Here is a 20919-nt window from a genome sequence, read left to right as displayed (position 1 = left end):
TTTTACACAATCTGATATCATTATTTCTTTCTCTCAAAGTGGAGAACGAATATAAACATATGGACTTAATCGATCTAATTTATCATACTTTATGAAATACCGTAGTAGAACCTCGCCTTAACTCCAATATCACGTTGACTGTCGTTATCAACACCCACCAACAAATTGCGAAAACTCCGATTTCGCGCGAAATAACCCATTTGTTCCTGGGAATGACCACTATGTAGAACATTAAAATCATCAGTAGTCCAGCACAACTAACATAGAGATTCGTTTCTAGACCAAACTCAAGACTGGTCCCACTGCCTTTGGGGCCAATGATGACAATTAACCCGTTCAGGCCAACTCCAAGAAGAATATATAATAATGGTGTTCCAAAGCAGGCACTTATTCCTGTCTGAGGATTTCCCAACGAAGAAAGCGTGGTATTGGCAATTAGATCACCAACTGAGTTGCCGAGAGCAAGTACGGTAAGACCCAGCATTCCCTCATCAACACGAAATATCACACCCATGTTCTTGAGAATTTGGATGAGTTCCGAGGAAAGAATCGTGATCCATATGAGACAAATTCCAAAGCCTGAGCCTGAGCAAATTGGCCGGAAAAGGCTAGAGTATTTGAACCTGGTGAAGCTCGATCTTGATAGTATGATGTGTATGAGGGAAAGTAGTATTCCGGCAATTCCTAGAATTGCAAAATTCCACCATCCAGTTGAAGGCCAATTTTCTAATCCTAAGCACACGATGAAAGGTGCAAAAAAGGCTTGGAAACCGAAAAGAACCATTAATCTGCGAAGGTCTTGATCATCCTCGAGGTCTGTCTCTGGATAGACAGGAACCGTCAGTCTTAGAGGAAGCAAAAATGGAATACTTGCAAGAGAAAGCCCTGATTCAAGTGGTCGGGTCTTGAAATCTATCTCTGCAAATTCTGGCAATATCATTCCGCTATACGACCCCGAATCTGGGATACTGTCGAAATAGCCCTCTTCGTTCACTATGCTAGGGTCCATGCTAGTGTCTATGCGCAGGCCGGTAGGTGCATCGACTCTGATCTGTGGAATTACCGGACTCTGACCGTGCAAGGGACTATTGTAGTTCAACAAACGCTCTGAATCGGCGTAAGTAGTCTTTGAATCGTCTCGAGATCTCCGGTCATCACCTTCCCGCATTGCTAGTTTCAGGGAATCGTATAACGAGAGCCTTGCATTTGCGGACTCCACTGCTAGAACATTGTTCTCAAAAACAAGCTCTGAATTTGCAGAAATCCTTGATGAGTTGGATATTGTGCTGACAGGTGAAATAGGCGTCAAAGACCGTGGCAAAGGAGGTCGCAGGTGATGGGGTATTGGTGAAAACAGTGGTTCGCGGTCAACGTCTGTGCTTTGAGAAATGTCTTGTTTTCTCAAAATCACAAAGATGACATAGAATATATACAGAATAATCATGCAAACACACTCATATATCACAAGTCTTCCATCGTGCAAGAAGTAGAATGCTACACCTAGTAGCACGAAGAAGAATGCTACATCCTTGGTGAAGCCAGAACTGTCCACTTCGAACGGCCTAACAATTGCCATTGACCCAACCACCACAGTGCAAACAAAAGTGGCTGAGCCAATCAATTCGCCAATTGCTAATGCAGCAGACTTAGATTCGAGAGCAGCATAGGTCGCAAAAAGGTCTGGTGTGCCATTCCCCACGGATAGCAATGTTGCGCCTGCCGTTCTTTCGTCGAAATTGGCCATTCGTGAGATGTGCCTAAGATCGGGAATCAGAAAATGGCTTGCCACAATTCCCAGTACAAAAAATATCACCATTACCAGCCCCAAATACCCAGCGGAAGTGGCTAGGCGAACAGCTTTGTAGAACCCTTGAGAGCCTTGTTCGTCCTCATGGCCCTGTCCTATGCAATAGTAAAACTCGGCGTAACGGAAGTTTTCGTGGTCACAATGCGTTCTTACAAAGTTGCAAGCCTCAAAGTTCGAGCTAAGACCTCGCGGTATGAGACATGTGTCAGGATCTATGTCCATAGAGGCGAAGCCATCACCTGTTGAGATGAAAGATTCAGGGTCCAAAGGATTTCCCAGAGTTGTGCGTGCGATCTCATGTGCATCTGTTCCAACAAAGGTTAGAGTCAGAAATAGTACCAAGACATACTGAGTATGTCTTTTCCCGAGCATTCGTACGAGGATGCCACACTAGCAACAATAAACACAAAGAGAATTTCAGTCTCATGACCTGCGATAAGCCGTTAAGCCGCTTTAGGTGGTGATGGGTATCGTGCGACCACCAAACACTTCATTATTCGTGCGTACACGCCCCAAATCTAGATAATAATCAGTACAACCGTTAAAGGTGTTGTTACACTCTAAGTGATTCATATTTTGCCAATATACCTTTACTGTGCTACTGTTCAATCTTCACAGTCTCGTCTGTCTGCTCGCTTGGATCTCCACCACCCTGTTTCCACAGCCAAAGCGCCTCAATAGCATAGTTTCGCACACTCACGTTCTTCGTGTGCTGTTCATCGGCCGCAAAATTCAGACTTTCAACAAGTCGGAGCTCTTTTATGAGTCGCCAGAACCTTTGTGTAATCTCAGAAACAGGATTCTCTGCCTCGTCTTCCTCCTCGTCCTGGCCATACTCCGGAACCAAGACCTCGGCATAGGTACCCTTGCCCAGTTTGAAAAGAATTCTCCCCAGTGTTCGTATTGCGATACACCTCTGGCCATTGACAGTCGATCTTGCATATCTCTCGAGCTCTGCCAGAGTGTATCCCGGCAATTCTGCTTTGTCAGCATGATGGTGCAAACCAAGATGTGTGGGTAAATCCAACATATCATTGGAAACGATCTTGCCCTCAAAATCAAATCGCAAGTCTGAAACTGAGTCATAGATGATTTCTTTAGGCGTTTCAGGCAAAGGCTTCATCCAGTCCAATGCCATTGGATTGGCAGCCAGATCTGGAAAGTACTTCTCCTTAAGCTTGGAGTTGAACAACGGATCGTTGATATCCAGCTCGTCGTCTGTCTGACGCGGTTTTGGAAAGTGAACGCCAGGGTCATTACTTACAAGCAAATCTTGAACCTCTGCAAACTCGGGGGCTTCGTCGTCGTTTCTGTTATTCTCTTCGTCTTCTTCGAATGACTTCACATCTGCAATGTCCTCCCATTCGTCTGCATCTTCTTCTGGCTTTTTATCGTTATCGTCATACTTCACATAAGCTTCTGTGTTGAACCTCACCTTTTTCCCAGAGCTACATGAATTAACGCTAACTGAGGAAGATGGAGTCTTCAAAACAGGTCTCAAGCCTGGTGAGTCCAATACCGTCTTTGCAATGGACCCTGTCTCTGTATCTTTGTATTTCGAATCCAGATCGTCCGCAGTCTCACCATTCTGGCCACCCCCAATCCAGGATCCATTGCCTTCTATGGTGATGCTCTTTAAGAATTTCTCGTTACGCGCTTCTATCTCTGGGGGTAACTCGAAATTGTCTTCTGTCAGCTGTGATTTGGGGATTTCCTTACGCATAGCAGCCCTTTTGGAAAGAGCTGCCAATGTGTCTGGACTGAAGGATTGAAAAAGAGACTCCATTGTTTCGTCTTTCTCTTGCTGCGACATATGCTTCACTCTTTCCAAATTAGCGTTCAGATCAGACTCCGATAGTCCATAATCATCAGGTGTTGGTTCACTCTTCGATCCCTCTTTGGCCTTGACTGCTCCAGACATCGACGTCAGTCCCTGTTTGCGAAACCTTGATTTCCAGTCGCTTGGTTTCCGTCTTGCAAAAGCAGAAAGAGGCGATGGTCCCGGGGCAACGGCCTCTACGGGAGCGGAGCTCTCATGCTCCACTATTTCGCCTACCAGATCCATATGATGCTTGAATAATCTGAAAGAAGCGATCGACAATTATGGAAATAAAAAAATGCGAGCTTGGGTATGAAATGATGATTTCGCGTGGGTTTTGGTCCTCTTTTTTCTGTGCAAATACTTGTTAGTAGGCCAGTACCGCAATCCCTGGAGTAGCGAAATTTTTATACTAGTGGACTGCGGCGATGGGCAGTTAACCGCCTGAATGGCCGAAATATCGGCGGTTGGCGGTGCACGCCATGACAGGTATGATTCATATGGAGACGCGTAAATCGGGGTAGATATAGATAAACCGGTAGATAATTTCGCTGAGACACAGACGAGATGCTTAGCAAGGGAATTGATTGGTTTTTGAGCCTAGTTGGAAGAGGACAAAGAGTTTTGTTAGCTCTAACAGATCTACACAGACCAAGGAGGCGTACGCACTACGGTCCGAACTTCGTAAAATAACGTCAAAATGGTATCAAAGAAAACTAAGAAAGCGATCAAGACTCAAGGCCTGTTGCGAATGGCGTCAGCGCAAAATTTCGGAACTTGGGGTCTGCTCAGATGGAACCGTAATTATTGCTGTCTCTGCCTGGGAGAGTCACCCCTGTGTAGGAAGATCTGCTTTCATGAGGGTAAACAGAGATGATATACCAGGCATGAACAAGCGCAGGGAGGAATCCCAGGAACAACAGAGCGATGTTGATCCAGACTGGAATATAGGGTTAGTAAGGATGCGAGAAGGGAGGCGCAAACCAGAGATTCAACTTACAGTCCGCTGAAAAAAAACCTCTTTTGATGAACACCGGCACTGGTGGCAAAAAGATACCAATGAAAGCCAACAACCAATCTCTTGCGTGCATAATCGTAGAAAAAAGCTTGAAGCTTATTGATCTGTAGACAGAGTTACTAGACGAGAAAGTAAGGGGATGTCAATGTGCGCAGAACAGGCCTTATATAGGCAGATTCATGCAGCAACCCAATATGGTGCGATGGCTCGGTTCCCCGGGCTTCTGCAGGTCAGGTGAATCTGAAAGATAATCAAGAATGGCTGAAAAATAGTAACAAAATCACTTAGAATTTGGAAAAGATGAAACACCTGAAAATTGTAGCGAATATCAAGAATTCTTAGATTGTTGTTAACTTATACCTAAAGGCTTATTTCTTGAAGCCTGACCTTTATTAAGCACACAGACTTTTGTGGGTCAACAGAATACTGCATTTTCTTATCGAAAATATAGAAATTTCGAATTTCAAAAGATAGCAAAATAATGAACACCATTAAAAAGAAGATAAATGATCTTCTTTGTTTAATTAACTCGGTCCGTCCTTCTACAGTCTAGAACTGATATCCAATGGACCTCAGTCTCCGATAGATCTCCTGTGCTATGGCCTCACACAAACCAGCCTGTTCTCTCTCGAACGTGCCGAGCTTGTTTGCCAAATACGTGCAAAAATCCTTGCCATTGCGGTTTTTGGCTCTTCTGTTGACCCTGTCAAGGGCAAACCGCATCACGTCCTCGTAGAAGTCGACCTTGGGCGACTCCAAAGGTGATGTGTGGGGAGTATTTGTTGACTCCGGTCTGAGATCAGTATCGTCCGTGGACAATGGTGAGATTCCTGATTTCGGGTTCTGATCGCATTCTGAAAAGTCCCACTGGACGTTTTCACCGATAACGGCAGTGCCGAGCGGTACAGGTAATGGTCTTCGCATTTTATGTGCGGCTCGGGATTCATTCATCCATTGCTGTTTGGAAGCTATCAGAGCTGGAAGTGGCGATTGGCGTCTAGTATTTTTGACAAATCGATACTTCTGTAGCATTTCAGAAGCTGAAGGTCTTTTTTTCGGGTTTTTCACAAGGCATGCCTTGATAAATGTCGAAATAGAATGTCCATGTCCGGGTCCAGTGAGAACTGGAGGTGCCCGATTGGGAATCTGCACCAGAGCCTTCATTGGGTCCTCGTCTGAGTATGGAGGTTTCCCTTGAACTAGCTCGATAGTGGTGATTCCCACGGACCAAATATCAACCTTATCGGTATAACCACTGTCTTCGCTGTGTTGTAGTATGATCTCTGGCGCCATCCAAAAAGGAGTCCCCACAAACGTTCTTCTGGAATCTGCATTGAGCCCGAGCTGGCCACTAACTCCGAAATCTGCAACTTTGACGTTCCCATTGTCGGTTAGAAGTAAATTAGCCGCTTTGATATCTCTGTGTATGATTCCGTTAGAATGAAGGTAGTCCAATCCCCGAAGTGTATCCCGGATGATGAATGCCGCAGCGTCTTCGCTTAGTCTCTTGTGACACTTTAGTAAATCTGCACATGATCCTCCGCCGCAAAACTCCATCACAAGCCACAAACAAGTTCCAACCACAAAAGTTTCGCGGTATGCCGTGGTGTAGTCTGATCGCAACTCTGACAAAAACTGGATCTCCTGACGAATGACGTCGATTTGGTCATTGGAGTCCTCCATATCAACCACCTTAATGGCTACCAGCTCGTTGGTGGTCCTGCTGTTTCTATAATGGGATGTTAGTATTCGTGGTGTCATTTCTGCCTTTCACAGCGTTTAACGGTAAGCCCTTACGCCTTGTACACGTCACCGAAATTGCCTTTTCCTACGCGGAACCCTACCGCATAATGATCAAAAGGATTATCATTCATGTTGGGTCTATTGTGGGTTTTTTTTTTTGAGGATCAGTCGCCCTTGTGAGTGAGGAACGGGAATGAATGCTTGGTACTAAGCGCTCGAGGACTCGGCGCGTGCGGCTCTGAAAATGCATGCAGCCTGCATATATCTGGTAGGGTAAGTTGAATGAAAGGAAGACAGTTAGAGGAAGTCTACAAGAGGCCCGGTGGATATATGCAAGAAATCTATGGAGATTTCAAAGAATTATATAATTACAGCAGTCATCAATTCTATAGAATCGTCAATTTTTCGGCTTCTGACTCGCCTTTTTTCTCCTCTCTCAGTTCTTCGTCTTCTTCTTCAACAAAGAAAACTTACTGCTCGTGCTTGCCGGAATTCGTACACTGCTAGGTGGCTTGAGTGATTGGCCACCCTGTACGGCCTTTGGGACTTGTGGTAATTGTTTTGCATGCTCATGCTGAGGATTTAGTCTGTTGATTCTGGCTTGCCAAAACTGCACGGCGTCTGGTTCCAGTCCATACGTTTGTGTGATTTTCGCACCTGGAAGAGCCCCGTTCAGAAACAGCAGTTCTGCTGTATCGTAAACAACCGCTCCGCATTTGTCTGTGTTTGGGTGATGTAGTGCGTACGCAATTAAGGGAACTGTCGCCCCTTTCATCATGACGCTTGCATTTGGGTCAGCACCGGCCGCAAGAGCCTCGATAATCTCATAATGATTCCCGCGCCTTACTCCGTGGATAAGCAAGTCCACAGCTTCTGTAGTAGACAGTGGCGAGACATATTTCTTTGCCGAGTACTTGTCAACGATAAAGCGGGTCCGTTCCTGGTCTGAAACACCCACTCGCGGCTTTTTTGCGGGTGAGAGTCTTGCCTCCCAGATTTGACGTGACTTGAAATTCGACACTTTGCATAACATGTGCAGCGCCTCAGGCGGGAAGTTGTCCAGCTTCAAAGACTTCACTTTGGTTATGGTGGTCCCGAGAGATCGGTGTACCGAGGAACATTTCACGCAGAATACTGTTAGCAGATTGATCGAAATCCACTCAACGGAATCTGTTGAGGAACACTCAGCACAAATTGCGTTCGATGCATCTGCACCATGGACTGCAGCAAGATTTGTCAGAGAAACAGAGGATATGCGCCTCGATCTGTTGAGAGCCAAATCCTGTTTGCTCTTGTGGGATCCTTTGTCTTCGGCTAGAGACGAATGCGAACTGTTACTGCCAAAGCGGATCTGTTGGCCTGCGTCGTAAAGTGCTGTTATCCAACCCTCCCTGTCATCCTCATCGATGGTTTGAAAAACGTGCTCCACTCCATCGGATGTGATAATTCTAAAACAGAATTTGCGCTTGTCCCCATCCACGGGCTTGATGCTTGCAAGCGATATATCAATGGGCTTGTTTCTTATTGATTCACCTTTTCTCCAGTCCATGTACTCAGAAAGCCTTCCATCCGCCAGGACGACCCATTGTTTGTGCCAGCCAATTTTGCCCTGGCCGTTTTGAGTGAACAGGATCCCTGATCTTTGCTTGGAGACCGCACCACTATCAGGGTCCACGGAGACAGCGGCTAAGGCCTTCTTCAACCCTTCTGGAGTCGAGGCCTGCTCAATTCTAGCCCTTGCCCGTAATCTTCTTTGTGATTGTTCCCTATTCAGGCTTTTGTCTATGCCAAACTCCGACAAGAATGTAATGTAATCGATCTTGCTCAGCTCGAAGCTTTTCCGTTTCGACAGAAACTTTTCGTCCTTCGTCTTGCCTGAGCCGAGGTACTTACTTAGCCAAGCGTAATACTTTGAGCTCTCATCCTCGAATGTGCGTTTTCGGGTAGCCAAAGTTTCCAAACCAGCCCCTGAGCCATGGTTCTTGAGTAGTGGGTATACTGTCTGTGCCAAAACACCACGAAGCTCAGCATAGCTCTCGTCAATATTAGAACACGCCGAACGAAGCCTTATGCTAACAGAAGACCGTGTCGAAGAATCTGGCGGAAGCGAATTTACCAATTGTTGGAGAGATGCCCTCAATCGAGTCCTCTGCTTGGATGTCTGAGCCATGGAACTTTCCAAGGAAGTCAAATCCTCGCTCAAAACCTTGCAAATAGATATCAAAGCTGGAATTCTCTCCTCGTACTCAGCCAGCGTAGATCTGAAAGCTGGGCCATCCACTAATGAGACCGGAAACGGATTCCCCTTTGACTGAGACTGAGGCTGTGGTTGAGGTATCTCTGATTTGACTGCGGATCGTTGATTGATTGATACCAGTCGCACTTGAACCGCAAACTGGTGCAGCACTCTATTTGTCGTAGCTAGCTCCACCAACTCAAAATACAAGGTACCCGAATCCTCCGGGGTCAGTGTGTGCGTGCTTTTAAATGCATAATAAGTCTGCGATTCTATGAGAATAGCAGGCTCCTTTGCTGTCAGACCTGCTGAATTCGTTTTTTGAAACACCAAATCGCCCATGGCAACTCCCCTTGTCCCTGTTTTGGTATAGTCTGACCGGAATGTCACTGTAATTCTTGTAGGTGATGTTTGATCAAAGCAAATTAGCAATGGCTGCATTGCTGCCAACGATTTCAAAGTGTTATCAGTGTACATCGGGTGATAGTTTTCGTCAACTGAAGTCCCTTTTCGCCTTTGGGCCATGAATTTCTCACCAGAATCATCAAGTATGATAGAAACGAACTCGTCGTTAGACCCCACCTCGACTGAAAGGAGAGACACAGCATAGCGTTCAGTGGTCAACTGCGAGCCCAAGGGCAAAGCCAGCGGAAACACTGGTGCCATTGACACAAAGATCTGGCTTTTATTGCTTTAAAAGGAGAAAAATTGACGCGAAGACAGGCTTTTGGTCAGAGAGAACACGAGAACAAGACAAGACAAGACAAGACAATACCAAAACAGTGGTGTGCGCCTACAGAAACATATTGTCGTGTATTAACCAATAAGAGATTAATCGACCCTACCCGAAACTTCTTTAAGACGTCTTGGTCCAGTAGACTTGTTGGCCTTTTTCGAGTCACGTGTAGTCCAAAGGGTCAGTTACTATACAACTGGAAGGTACAACGATACTGCAAGGATCGGCAGACTAGTACCAATGCTGCTGTAGAAATCAAACGCCGTGACTCCAGTTTCATTTCAGGTACCTGAATCAGTCATCATGACGTCTACTATGAAGTCTATTAAGCTTGCGATTTCTTCAACCATTTCAGTATGTAACTCCAAAATTGCACCTCTCGGCTAATAGGACCAAAAGGGGCCCCAAAATCCACAAGCGTAATCGCGTAATCGCGTAATCGCGTATAGTTGCGCAGGGATTGACAGGGACATGAATTTGGGTGCAGCGTTTCAGGGGCTCCATTTGTGGGTAAAACGTGTCCCAATCGGGACTAATTAGCAACCATTCAAAAGCAATTGGCCGTTTGACCAAAAAATCGAAATCCGAGATACTAGTTCTCGGCGAGGCAGGGCAAAGAAAAAGCGAAGTAGACTTACAATATCAGGGAAATTACAACAGGGGAAAAGCTCAAGTATTTGGAAATTATATCCTTTCGGAACATAAGGTAAAATGAAGTCTCCATATTCCGCCCAAGCCGGGAGAAGGAAGTGGCCAGAACAATTCTACGGAATTCGACGGTTGAAATTTTGCAGGACGCCGACCCGCCACAAGCTCCGCCACAATCCAGATTGTCCCGACAGAACAAGCTATAGCAGAACAGGATACTAGAAAAACGGCAAAAACTTTTACTCTACACTGGTTGTTTAGATGTATAACGATATGATTATTATTGATACAATCCCCTGAACCCGGAGGAGAGAGAGGTTGTTTTCTTCTCTAAAAAACAGTTGAAAAAAGGGTACATTTTTCGAAAAGGCTGAAACCTGCTGCTCTCCAATAAAAACATTTTAGTTGCTTAGAACAACAAAGCAACACCGGCGGCAACAGCGGCACCAAGAACACCAGCACCCATAGCAGAGGAGGCGGCGGCACCAGTAGACACAGAGCTCGATGAAGAGTTGGAAGCGTTGGAGGCGTTGGAGGCGTTAGCGGCCTGAACGGTGGCAACGGCGGCAAGGGCGACGATAACGTTTCTGAATTGCATTGTAGTAATGGATATAAGCGAGAGAACTTTAGATGATAAGTCTATAATATAGAAGAGAAAGAAGAGGGAAAAAAAGACACCAGGAAAAAGGCTCAAAGGGGCGGCAGCCCTTCCTTATATACATTTCCTGCCGAAAACGCACTGCCACAAAGACTCATCTGCAAGAACAGGGGGTGGGGTGTGTGCGCACTGAAAAAATTTTCAAAGACTGTTCAAGCGCGCGTCAGAAGGGGGCCCGCCCTCCTGACGGCGCGTGTTTCTCATCCTACTCATCCCGTTTGTTCGGGGGGAAACTCCTTTCAATGTGAAGACGCTAAACCAAAATCTTCGTAAGCACAAGGGGCTGTCAGCTAATTCTTGCCGTTGGTGTCGCCCTCTGGTAGATTTTAGTTTTTTGTACACTGCGAACATATACCCGTGAACGGTCTCGGCGCCTATTACGAGAACCCTCTGGGGGCGTTCTAAAAATAGCCAGCGATCTCTGGGTGGTGCACGCAGATTGATACTCAAAGTACGATAACGAGACATGCCAGTGAAGTGATATGCTACTTACTGTGTAGATATTTGTTATGGCAAATTGTGTTAAGCATGTCTGAATGGGCCCTGGTATACCATGGTTTGCTTGCTCTCTCCCGCCATTCCTCACTTTGAGACTACATTTATTCTGCCACTCCTATCCTACCTCTCCGCCTACTTTAAATTTCTAAGCCCATCGCGGGACCCCGTCAATTAAGCAATCCGGTTTTGGAACTCCTGCTTTATCGTGGCATTCACCTTGCTTGCATTGCTGTTTCACCAGAACCCAGTCTAATGGTCCTAGACCCTATAATTTTACTGTCCCGGTTCACCTTATGGTCTGCCGTTAATGCCTGCTTTTAGAAGTCTCGGCTTTTGCTCGACCTGCTTTGCCGCAATCTACCTTTATCCCCATCTGAGCCACGATGAAATTTTACTCCCTCTGCCGAGGCGCTGTCAAAAAGATTGCGGTGAAAATTCTGGAAAATATAAAAGAAATCGGTAAATTTTTTAAAGGCCACAATTTGCATGTATTTCATGTTATGATTGCTAACGCCGTATATTAAATCTAAACTCTATTCTTAATTAATGTTGCTCTTTGAATGTAAGCTCTAAATACTCGGCAAACCGGGAATTCTACCATAAATCTTTTTTTCACCTTCTTCGGATGGGGTGGACTGGAGAAAACATTCCTCTTCCGTTTGCGGATTAACGGCAATCAAATCTGCAGTTCTTTGATCGGTAATTAGGTCGGCTGGTCCTCAACCTTCATGCGGCGATATTAAAGTTGTGGCAGTCTGTGTGAGTTCGTATGTGGAGCAAGCCTCACACTTGACCATTACTTTTGAGGTTGTATGCTTTTACCACACTAAATCAATAATCTCAGGCTCTTGGGTCTTAAGCTTTTGACTCTAACAACTTAAAGCACGATTTCCGAGTACGAATTACGGACTTTCTAGCGTTATCTAAGGTTCCGTTTCGACAGGTATTTGCAAGTAAACGCGTTCTCCTGAAGTCCATCTAGGACAAATTCCACGTGTTTGGAGATTTCCTAATTCGGTAAATTACACTCTTGGGAGGGCCCTATGCAAGAAGACCCTCTCGCTTTGGGGCTTTGAGCGCACCAAATCAATCACATATCCGTTTGGGGAAATAAGTAAATAACTCTGATTGTACGGCTTGGGCCTGTTATCGTTGTTACATTTTGTTCGGGGCCACCGACTGCCCCACTGGTTCTTGAAGATGGTCGGTCATGACTCCGTGGGATGGTGAGTCTAGCATGCTAGCGCGCCAAAACTGGAGCCGGAACCTTTCATGATTCCCACCCCTGAAAAATCATTGAAAAATTATAATGGAACAGTAAACCGCGCTTTTTTTTTGGGCGTGATTAGCACCCCACTCCTAGCCAGAAGGACCTGTTTCCCAAAGAGGTATTTGGCTAAAACTAGACCAAAACTTATCGCAGATACGATTGAGTTAATAAGCAATACTTGAAATTATGCTTAGCTCGATTGACCAATAGTGAAGCTTGAGATCCTGTGATATTAAGGAACAAAAAAAATAGAAGCGCACCCATGCTGGGAGTCGAACCCAGAATCTTTTGATTAGAAGTCAAACGCGTTAACCATTACGCTACACGGGCAAGTTCTGATATCGTAAAATCCTATGATCTTTATATTGGGTTCGATGCTGTTTTGGCACGTATGAGGTTTTCTCTGCAATTATCAAGCTCCGGATATCCATGTTGGCCATTTTCGGATATATCAATGAAATAGCTGATAGATGGGCCAAATGGCAAATATATAGAAATTGTTTTCAAAACAGTAGAGTAAATATTTGTGGGAATGGAGATTACTGCACAATCTGGAGACAATCTGGAGAGGAGTAAGACGAAGGTAAGGTTCACCAGAGCAGCGAGGAACATATATTTTGCGAAGGTTGTCTGAAACCACACCAGTGGTTCTCTATAAGTCTACTCTAGGGCTTCTTGCAGAAACAGAACGAGTTCCTTGCATCTTTATGGCCCGACCTCTCTGGAAGCTAAGTCATATTAGAAAACATACATGAGTGCTCGGGCCTGAATGGGAACGCCTTCCATACATAGGCACTAGTGGCTGATGGTAAAGAGAATAAGTCACACTGAAATACACATTTGGGGGTCGTTTTGTTGTCTGAGGCCAAAGATTATTGACTCAGCATGAGTGTATTGACTGCAAAACGAACAGAATTTGACAAATTTGTATATTTCCCAATTTTTTGAGAATTTCAAGATGCTTTGAGAGATCACCAAATTCCAAAATTCTTTTTTGAAAGACAGTATTTCTTATTGATGAGTTTTCCAAGAGAGCCCATAACTTAAAAAAAGATAGTGAGCCGCACCAAAAAAAAGTAGTCCTGGAAAACACCTATAAGCGCCCAACCTTCTGATTATCCGCTCCGTCTCCTGACCGAACGAGAAACCACACAGGTATCACTCAAATAAACCAACACCAGCAGCAACTATGCAAAACACTTCATTGAAAAGACTTTTCACTTCTTTCATTCTGGTTTCGAGTGTTCTCGCACTCCCTTACTCTAACGGTACGGTTCGACCAAAATCTTGGGATTCAAAACTTTCGGACTAACTAACTATCAACCATAGATCTCCAAAAGGATGATTCAGAAGAATCAGAACAGTATCAATCGCCTGAGGCTGAGATAGACGCCAGATGCTACAAGGATTACACTTTGAAGGATGCTGGTGACTTGTGGGCGGTTGCAGACTGTGCCACTGTCGGCGGCTCTTTGTTTCTCAAGAATTATCAGGACAATTTTGTAGACTTTGGAGCCATAAAGGCTATTACAGGGTCCATCTGGGTTGAGAATTCCAGCCAATTGATGTCAATTAGAGGTGATAATCTTGCAAATGTGGATGGGTCAATCTATTTCAGCAGACTAACGTCGTTGAAGTCCATCAGTTTGCCAAAGTTAGACTCAGTTGACAACATTGAGCTCAAAGTCCTGCCCTTGTTGAGTGAATTGAACTTTCCAACGAAGATGAAAAGACTATCTTCGCTGGTAATCTCTGATACGTCTCTGGTTGAGTTGACCGGATTTGTTATTGACAAGCTCAGGATTCTTAACCTGAACAACAACCGTTTCATGGAGAAAATCACATCTCCGGTAAAAGAGATTACAGAGCAGCTTTTGATCTCTGCAAACTCAAAGGATACAAAAGTGTCGTTGTCTTCCCTGGCATGGGCCAACAACGTTACTATGCGTGATATCGGAACCATTGACCTGGGCAACCTCCAAGTGGTGGAGTCTTCCGCTGAGTTTATTGAAAACACTTTCACCTCTTTGAAACTGCCCAAGTTGAAGAATACAGGAGGAACTCTGAGTATCATCGAGAACGTTAACCTGAAAGAGGTCGAGTTCCCATCCATGACGGACGTTGCAGGTGGACTCATGATCGAAGACAACCCACAGATCACTAGACTGAACTTTTTCCCAAGCCTTTCGTCTATCGGGGGTGCCATCAAATTCTCGGGCAACTTTGTCGAGACTAACCTTGACAAACTCAAGGTCGTCAAGGGAAGCGCTTCGTTGGAAACAGCCAGCGACTTTGACTGTTCCCAGTGGATCAGCAATGGGGTTGGACAGGTAGTTAGAGGGGGAAAGATTGAATGTAGTTCAGGACAGGGAGAAGCACAGACCACTTTGGTCAGCGACAAAGACGGCGTTCTGACCAGAACTAACAACTCGAAGTCTGTCAGAGGCAGAGAGATGAATGTGGCTTCCAGCTCGCTTTCGGGACTAAGTCTAGAGTTGGTGGCCCTTGCAATTACAGCATGTCTTCTTAGGAACTTCTAACACCAAAGCGAGAAAAACACATTTACACGTTCTAGCCATACTCTTATCACTTGCATGTAGTTCATATGTAGCCTGTGATGTGCATATAAATGCGGCGAAATTATGAGTAATGCACATATACTTAGCGATGAGCACCCAAATGAGATGTCTGAGGCTCCATTTCAAGCAGACACTGTTCTTCCGAATCTGGAGATAGAAACACCAATTAGTCAATCTTTGGTTGCTTTGAAGGTCAGCACATGGTACCCGCAAAACAAGAACAGCGATATTTGTTGAATGGTTTACTGGATACCACCAGCTTTAGCTCCACCGCAGCGAGTTCCGCTCGAGCTGAAGCGTCCAAGAATAAGAGACAAGAAGACTTTACAAAAGAAGACTCCAACGGATACAGCAGCGGCGACCAAAGATCGGAATTGTTAGCACCTTCTTCAAAGAAACAACGCAAAATGAAGAAAAGAGTGTGGTCTTCATGCTCTGCGTGTAGGAAACTCAAGACCAAGTGCGAGTTCATCCCAAAACTGGGGAAGTGTGAGAGGTGTCGCAGATTGTTGATTGATTGCTCCCTTAAGGAACTAGTTGACGAAGAAGACATAGCACGTGAAACTAACTCGGACTCCGTGACGGGAATTGAGTCTTGGATGCAATCTGTGGAGAACACATTCAAGAAGTTTGAAGATAAGCTTGATTCTGTGGTGCAGACCATTCGCCAGACCCAATCAGAAGAAAATGGCCAAAGTAACGATGTTGATGAGAAAAGCGGTAGCATTCTTGGAAATACCAGCTATTCCAATAGCCAGATCAGCTCTGCGCCTTTGAACGTAATAAAAAGAATCGACTCTCAACTGTTCAACCGCGCCGATCGCAGCGATCCTTTGAAGAAGGCGTGCGATGAGTTCATCCAGTTCTACTTTTCTAACGAGGAGATCTGCATTCAGCTGGCGAAGTCGTTTCTTGAGATTTCTCATTTTTGGATCATACCGGGAGGAATCAAAGAGATCGATAGACGGTATGTTTTGGAACATCCATTCATTACATGCGTGTTTGTGATTTTGGCTATGTGTTTCGATGAAAACTACATGTATGTCAAAGAACAGGAGCAATTATATTGGTTGACCATGAAACTTTTGGGTGTCGTTGTTGTGACGGACCCGTTGACAGATCATGATATTGAGGCTTTACTCTACCTCTCATTGTACAACATCGCCAGGAAACCTAAACAGACTCAGACGGATAACTGGCTGATTTCGGGAATAGGCATAAAACATCTGATGCTTTCACTTGATATTCGCGGCATATCCACGAAAGTCAACACATTACATAGGTTTGAGGCATTGGACTTGTACCATTTGCGTATCTTTAACTCGCTGTGCAGTTGTCACCTCCAGAACTCTCTGGGAACCGGCCAACCTGTGATGATCACCAAAGAGTACTTCGATGTGCATAGCTTGGCTTTGAAGTTTCCGAATGCCACGTTTGGAGATGCAATCAAGGTGAGTGAGATAGAGCTGTATCTCATGACTGTGCGACTGATCACGTCGCCAAGCTCAAAAAACCGTTCTACCACTGCGTTCGATGAACTGCAAGAGTGGGAAGAAAATTGGCGCCATTTGATTAAAAGAGATGTGGCAGGACTCTTGACTTTTGCGTACCACTTTTGCTACATCCTTCTATTGAAGAACCTCACCAAGACGACGCAGGATCGCTCCTCGAAGTCAGCCTCTGCACCTATCATTACAACCGACATTGGCCATACTGCCCTTGTTCATCATGCGTTCAAGATTCTGGAGTTATTTTTGAATCTGAAACCGAAGCTGGTGAGAGGATCTCCTTCGTTCTCATTGGCACAGATCGTGTACGCATGTGTCACACTGTGCGACAGTCTATCCACGATGGATGCCGACCAAAAGAATACTGCCTTGAGTTTGATTTCCAAGGTATACTGGCACCTAAATCAGATTGGCGAGAAGATGAATGATGCCACAGACACCGTTGGAAAAATTGTCATGAGTTTGGTGGAAAGAGCCAATCCAAAGGAGATCACATCTGCAAATGACGAACCCTATGTTCGGGAAGCCTCGGCTACCTCTAGAACTACCGCAAATGTTGAAGACACCACTACGACACCAGCAAGTATTGATTTCAATTTTTATTCGAGAGAGTTAAACGACTCAAAGCTCTCTCCTCTCCAGATCCCCGACAGAACGAGCTTGCCGGACTCCATTAATCACGGCATCTCTTCTGGCCTGACCCCCAATACCCCTTTCCAGATTATAGGGAACGAGGTTCCAGATCTATCGCAATTCGAAAGCTTCGAAGCTTTTTTCACCGGAGTTTTTCCGGAATATAAGGGTGAATCTGATTCCGAAATCGCCTGAAAATGGTCGAAGAATGACTTTGTGCGGCGTGTTTTTGGTAAATGGACACCAAATCTTCAATCGCACCGTCGCAAAAAAGACACCTACCTCAGAATATTTACATCCTCTTTAAAGAACAATTACCATTTAGAATAATTCAAGATGAACTTCAGACACTTGGTATCGCTGTTTCTAGCTCTCATACTATCCGCGACTGCTGTCCAAGCACTGGATCAACTTAGAATTGGTACGTTATCACCTCCACCTATTCCATAGCCCCACACACTAACTGAAACATGCTACAGGTGTCACTAAAAAGGTTGATCCTGCTGAATGTGAAAGGAAGACCAAACGTGGTGATGTCATTGATATGCATTACGAAGGCCGTTTGGATGATGGCACCGTTTTTGATTCTTCCTACACTAGAGGTGACCCACTTCAGTTCACTTTAGGTGTTGGTCAAGTCATCCAAGGTTGGGACCAGGGTCTCACAAAGTAAGTTCATCTAGAACCTCATTTAAAGGCTAAATGTCTTTTACTAACCCAATAGCATGTGCATTGGTGAAAAGCGTAAGCTTACTATTCCATCCCATCTGGCCTACGGCGACAGAGGCGTGGGCCCTATTCCCCCCAAAGCCACTCTGAGTAAGTACATTTGAAGACAGACGACTTTGAGAATATTACAGAGATCCTAACTTTTTTGATTTAGTTTTTGAGACCGAGTTGGTGGGAATTCAAGGTGCTCCTCTTGTGAACGACGAATTGTGATAAAAAGATGGCATCTGTCGGATCCAAATTATAATGAGACCTGTTTGATGGCAACTTGATTCATGCTGCCTAGCTATTTCTAATGTAATTGGCACTTAACTACTATTTGCCTTATATGTTGAGCAACTCATCTGCCATTATGTAGATTTTCAGTCTGGTCCGTGCTGAGCCGCACATCAATTCTTAAAACTTGATCCAGACACACCACACAACCTCGATAGCCCCGAGTCTTTTTCTCTTTTTTCTTCTCCTTTCCCTCCTTTCCCCGCTCGACGACCCTGATGCCAAAACTCAAGCAAGAACTTGAATCGTTTTTGAAGGATGGAGTACCTTTCAGAATTATCTATTCTACGTCGTCCGCATTTGTAACGCGATCGACGTCGAGGATATGTATTCTTGACTCCTCGTTCAACCCACCGCACAGGGGTCATTACTCCCTAGCCGAAAACGCGATCCACTATGATTTTCCGGAAAGAAATGCCAGAAAAGATGCCCATGATAAGAGCAACAGATCCCTGCTTCTTCTGCTGTCAGTTAAAAATGCAGACAAGGTTGTTCAGCCTGCTGCCTTCGCTGATCGGATCGCGATGATGATTTCGCTGGCGGACTTTGCCGGTCAAAGTCTTAAAGTTCCAGTGGCTCTGGGACTTACATCGCATGCAAAGTTTGTGGACAAGGCAACGGCCATTGGAAAAACTTTAACAGAAGAGTACAGGTCATTTCACCCCACAGAAATGCCATTGACGTTTCTGATGGGGTTTGATACGCTGATCCGGGTGTTTGATCCCAAATACTATACACCAGCATCAGTGCGTGATTCACTGAGCAGTTTTATGGACCTCTCTGAGCTATTTGTGCTCACTAGAGACGATGGACTCCACAGCCTGGACGATCAGAAGCGGTACATCGAGAACATAAGGCTCGGAAAGACAGACACAATTCCGAAGGAATGGTACTCCAAGATTCACATGGTTGATGGCCAAAAGGAATCAACTGCAATCAGCTCCTCGGCCTTGAGACGATCGATAAGCTCAAAAGAAGACTCTTCCATATGGAAGCCGTACACGATCGATGCGATTTCCGAATACATTACTGCCGCAGGTCTTTACAGACCATTTCCCTCTGGTGACAGCACCTGAGGCTGCCAGCCAGATTTTCTGCCTTATAGAGGCCGACCGAATTTCCCCCGTAGTCTCCCATAGATAAACCCCGGGGCGTGCGCCGCACTTAAGTCGTGGCCAAGTGAATCTAATGGGGTTACCCGTCAATCATGACGGACCAATCACAGTACCCGAACATGACAGGTGGCAGCTCCCGCACGCTCGTATATACTCCGAGCTTCCCTCTTCCCACATCCCATTCTCTCCGGTTTGGTGGCGTTTGCGTATACAACCATCACAAACACAAGGCGTCAGACTATTTGTCAAACCCCCTTTACAACTTGTGACAAGCAGCTCAACGGCAGCTAGGATATATCTGAGAGATCTTTGTATCGTCTTTGTCCGTTCATTTGGGTAATTTATTTGCTACCCTTTTGTTCTTTTGCCTGAAGTTTTTCTGACCACTTAACTGTGCTGTTCAGAAATTTCGCCACTTCTGATTGGTCAGAAAAATTTATCCCTTTTTTCTAGGAAGAGGGGAAACTTGAGTGTTTGCACTACTCTTTAGATATTGCACTACTATATCACACAACATGGTTTTGTCTATGAAACGTTCTTTGGGATCTGAATCTGCGTCATCCTCCAAGAAGCCTTGTCTCAAGTCTAGATTGCCTGGACTCGCGTCTGCTGGAAAGAAATGCGAGTGGTTATTGTCGAAGAAGACCCGTGGTGACTCTTCGTCCAGCGAGGACGACGAGTCTGCTGACGAGTATGTCTCTGAGTGCAACAACAACAAGTTAAGGAAGCAGAGGAGAAACCAGCGTAACATTGCCAAGGCTTTTATGGCAGCGCCATTGGACAGCAAATTGTCAAAGGCTGTTGCTCAGTACAGCGATGACGATGCCGACCAGGAGAACTACGGCTTCGGACCACAGTCTCCACATATTCGTCGGCTTTCTCTAGGAAGTAACATCATTTCACTACCATCTCCTCCATACAATGCTCAAGGCATGCCCAAGGATGGTCACGTTTCGGCGTCTGGATTTGCCAAGGTCAAGAGGCCACTACCCGAGTCGGACTTTAGAGCTAGATCGAGATGCTTTGAGTATCTGATCACTTCGATAGATGAAGCATGGGCCAGATATTGCGACGCAACTACGTATGCGGAAGACGAGGTTTATGGTTTCAACCAGTCCGGCAGAATGATGCCAGAGACACCTGAGTCGATTCCAATGTCGGACGAGGAAGAGGGCTATAAGTCCACGATCTCTAATTCGACCGCCATCACTGACTACGAAAGCGATGGTGACCTAACCAAGTTTCGCATTTCTGAAAATCCGTCGAATATCAAGCTCCAGGAGCTCAAGGACCGCCTTACCAAGGCCAAGTACTACCTCCAAGACTTCGTGGATTCTGATGCTGTGAGGGACTGTCTTTCCTTCTGGAGAAGATGGGACCTCATCAAGTATGCTACCATTGATCTCGTCGAAGATGACGACGACGACGATGTTATCGAAAACACGATCGAAAGTCTCGAGGAAGGCCGTTACTATGGCTCGCTCAATTGAGCATACTATACCACCATCATCATTATCATCATGCCAATCCTTTCATCGTCGGTGACGGATGAAAACAAAAAAAAAACAAACGTGTATATTAAGCCTTCGGGATCATTGTTGAGTTTGACGTGTTCTTTTTTTTATTTTACGTGGGTTGGGTTTTCT

General features: G+C 45.3%; 11 protein-coding genes across 11 annotated transcripts; 5 read left to right on the top strand and 6 right to left on the bottom strand.

The window, feature by feature from the left end:
* Positions 1-82: 82 nt before the first annotated feature.
* KUCA_T00002990001 (uncharacterized protein) lies at positions 83-2179 on the bottom strand (the record flags this gene model as incomplete). Its single annotated transcript, XM_022603289.1, has 1 exon — positions 83-2179. One exon carries the CDS (start codon positions 2177-2179, stop codon positions 83-85), a length of 2097 nt encoding a protein of 698 aa, XP_022459009.1.
* Positions 2180-2405: 226 nt separating this feature from the next.
* KUCA_T00002989001 (uncharacterized protein) lies at positions 2406-3872 on the bottom strand (the record flags this gene model as incomplete). Its single annotated transcript, XM_022603288.1, has 1 exon — positions 2406-3872. The coding sequence occupies one exon, from the start codon at positions 3870-3872 to the stop codon at positions 2406-2408; it is 1467 nt and encodes a 488-aa protein (XP_022459008.1).
* A 542-nt stretch (positions 3873-4414) lies between these two features.
* Positions 4415-4717, bottom strand: KUCA_T00002988001 (uncharacterized protein; the record flags this gene model as incomplete). Its single annotated transcript, XM_022603287.1, has 2 exons — positions 4415-4566; positions 4627-4717. 2 exons carry the CDS (start codon positions 4715-4717, stop codon positions 4415-4417), a joined length of 243 nt encoding a protein of 80 aa, XP_022459007.1.
* Positions 4718-5193: 476 nt separating this feature from the next.
* On the bottom strand, positions 5194-6518 carry KUCA_T00002987001 (uncharacterized protein; the record flags this gene model as incomplete). Its single annotated transcript, XM_022603286.1, has 2 exons — positions 5194-6373; positions 6442-6518. 2 exons carry the CDS (start codon positions 6516-6518, stop codon positions 5194-5196), a joined length of 1257 nt encoding a protein of 418 aa, XP_022459006.1.
* Positions 6519-6823: 305 nt separating this feature from the next.
* KUCA_T00002986001 (uncharacterized protein) lies at positions 6824-9289 on the bottom strand (the record flags this gene model as incomplete). The annotated part of the gene is made up of 1 exon (XM_022603284.1): positions 6824-9289. The coding sequence occupies one exon, from the start codon at positions 9287-9289 to the stop codon at positions 6824-6826; it is 2466 nt and encodes an 821-aa protein (XP_022459005.1).
* A 1127-nt stretch (positions 9290-10416) lies between these two features.
* KUCA_T00002985001 (uncharacterized protein) lies at positions 10417-10605 on the bottom strand (the record flags this gene model as incomplete). The annotated part of the gene is made up of 1 exon (XM_022603283.1): positions 10417-10605. The coding sequence occupies one exon, from the start codon at positions 10603-10605 to the stop codon at positions 10417-10419; it is 189 nt and encodes a 62-aa protein (XP_022459004.1).
* A 3017-nt stretch (positions 10606-13622) lies between these two features.
* KUCA_T00002984001 (uncharacterized protein) lies at positions 13623-14973 on the top strand (the record flags this gene model as incomplete). The annotated part of the gene is made up of 2 exons (XM_022603282.1): positions 13623-13701; positions 13763-14973. 2 exons carry the CDS (start codon positions 13623-13625, stop codon positions 14971-14973), a joined length of 1290 nt encoding a protein of 429 aa, XP_022459003.1.
* A 239-nt stretch (positions 14974-15212) lies between these two features.
* On the top strand, positions 15213-17348 carry KUCA_T00002983001 (uncharacterized protein; the record flags this gene model as incomplete). The annotated part of the gene is made up of 1 exon (XM_022603281.1): positions 15213-17348. The coding sequence occupies one exon, from the start codon at positions 15213-15215 to the stop codon at positions 17346-17348; it is 2136 nt and encodes a 711-aa protein (XP_022459002.1).
* Positions 17349-17697: 349 nt separating this feature from the next.
* On the top strand, positions 17698-17986 carry KUCA_T00002982001 (uncharacterized protein; the record flags this gene model as incomplete). Its single annotated transcript, XM_022603280.1, has 2 exons — positions 17698-17822; positions 17878-17986. The coding sequence occupies 2 exons, from the start codon at positions 17698-17700 to the stop codon at positions 17984-17986; spliced, it is 234 nt and encodes a 77-aa protein (XP_022459001.1).
* A 390-nt stretch (positions 17987-18376) lies between these two features.
* Positions 18377-19234, top strand: KUCA_T00002981001 (uncharacterized protein; the record flags this gene model as incomplete). The annotated part of the gene is made up of 1 exon (XM_022603279.1): positions 18377-19234. The coding sequence occupies one exon, from the start codon at positions 18377-18379 to the stop codon at positions 19232-19234; it is 858 nt and encodes a 285-aa protein (XP_022459000.1).
* Positions 19235-19788: 554 nt separating this feature from the next.
* Positions 19789-20763, top strand: KUCA_T00002980001 (uncharacterized protein; the record flags this gene model as incomplete). Its single annotated transcript, XM_022603278.1, has 1 exon — positions 19789-20763. One exon carries the CDS (start codon positions 19789-19791, stop codon positions 20761-20763), a length of 975 nt encoding a protein of 324 aa, XP_022458999.1.
* Positions 20764-20919: the final 156 nt, after the last annotated feature.

This window comes from Kuraishia capsulata, genomic scaffold (genome assembly GCF_000576695.1).
Source record: "Kuraishia capsulata CBS 1993 genomic scaffold, Kuraishia_capsulata_scaffold_3, whole genome shotgun sequence".
Lineage (NCBI taxonomy): Eukaryota > Fungi > Ascomycota > Pichiomycetes > Pichiales > Pichiaceae > Kuraishia > Kuraishia capsulata.
This window is presented reverse-complemented; position numbering and strand designations above follow the sequence as displayed.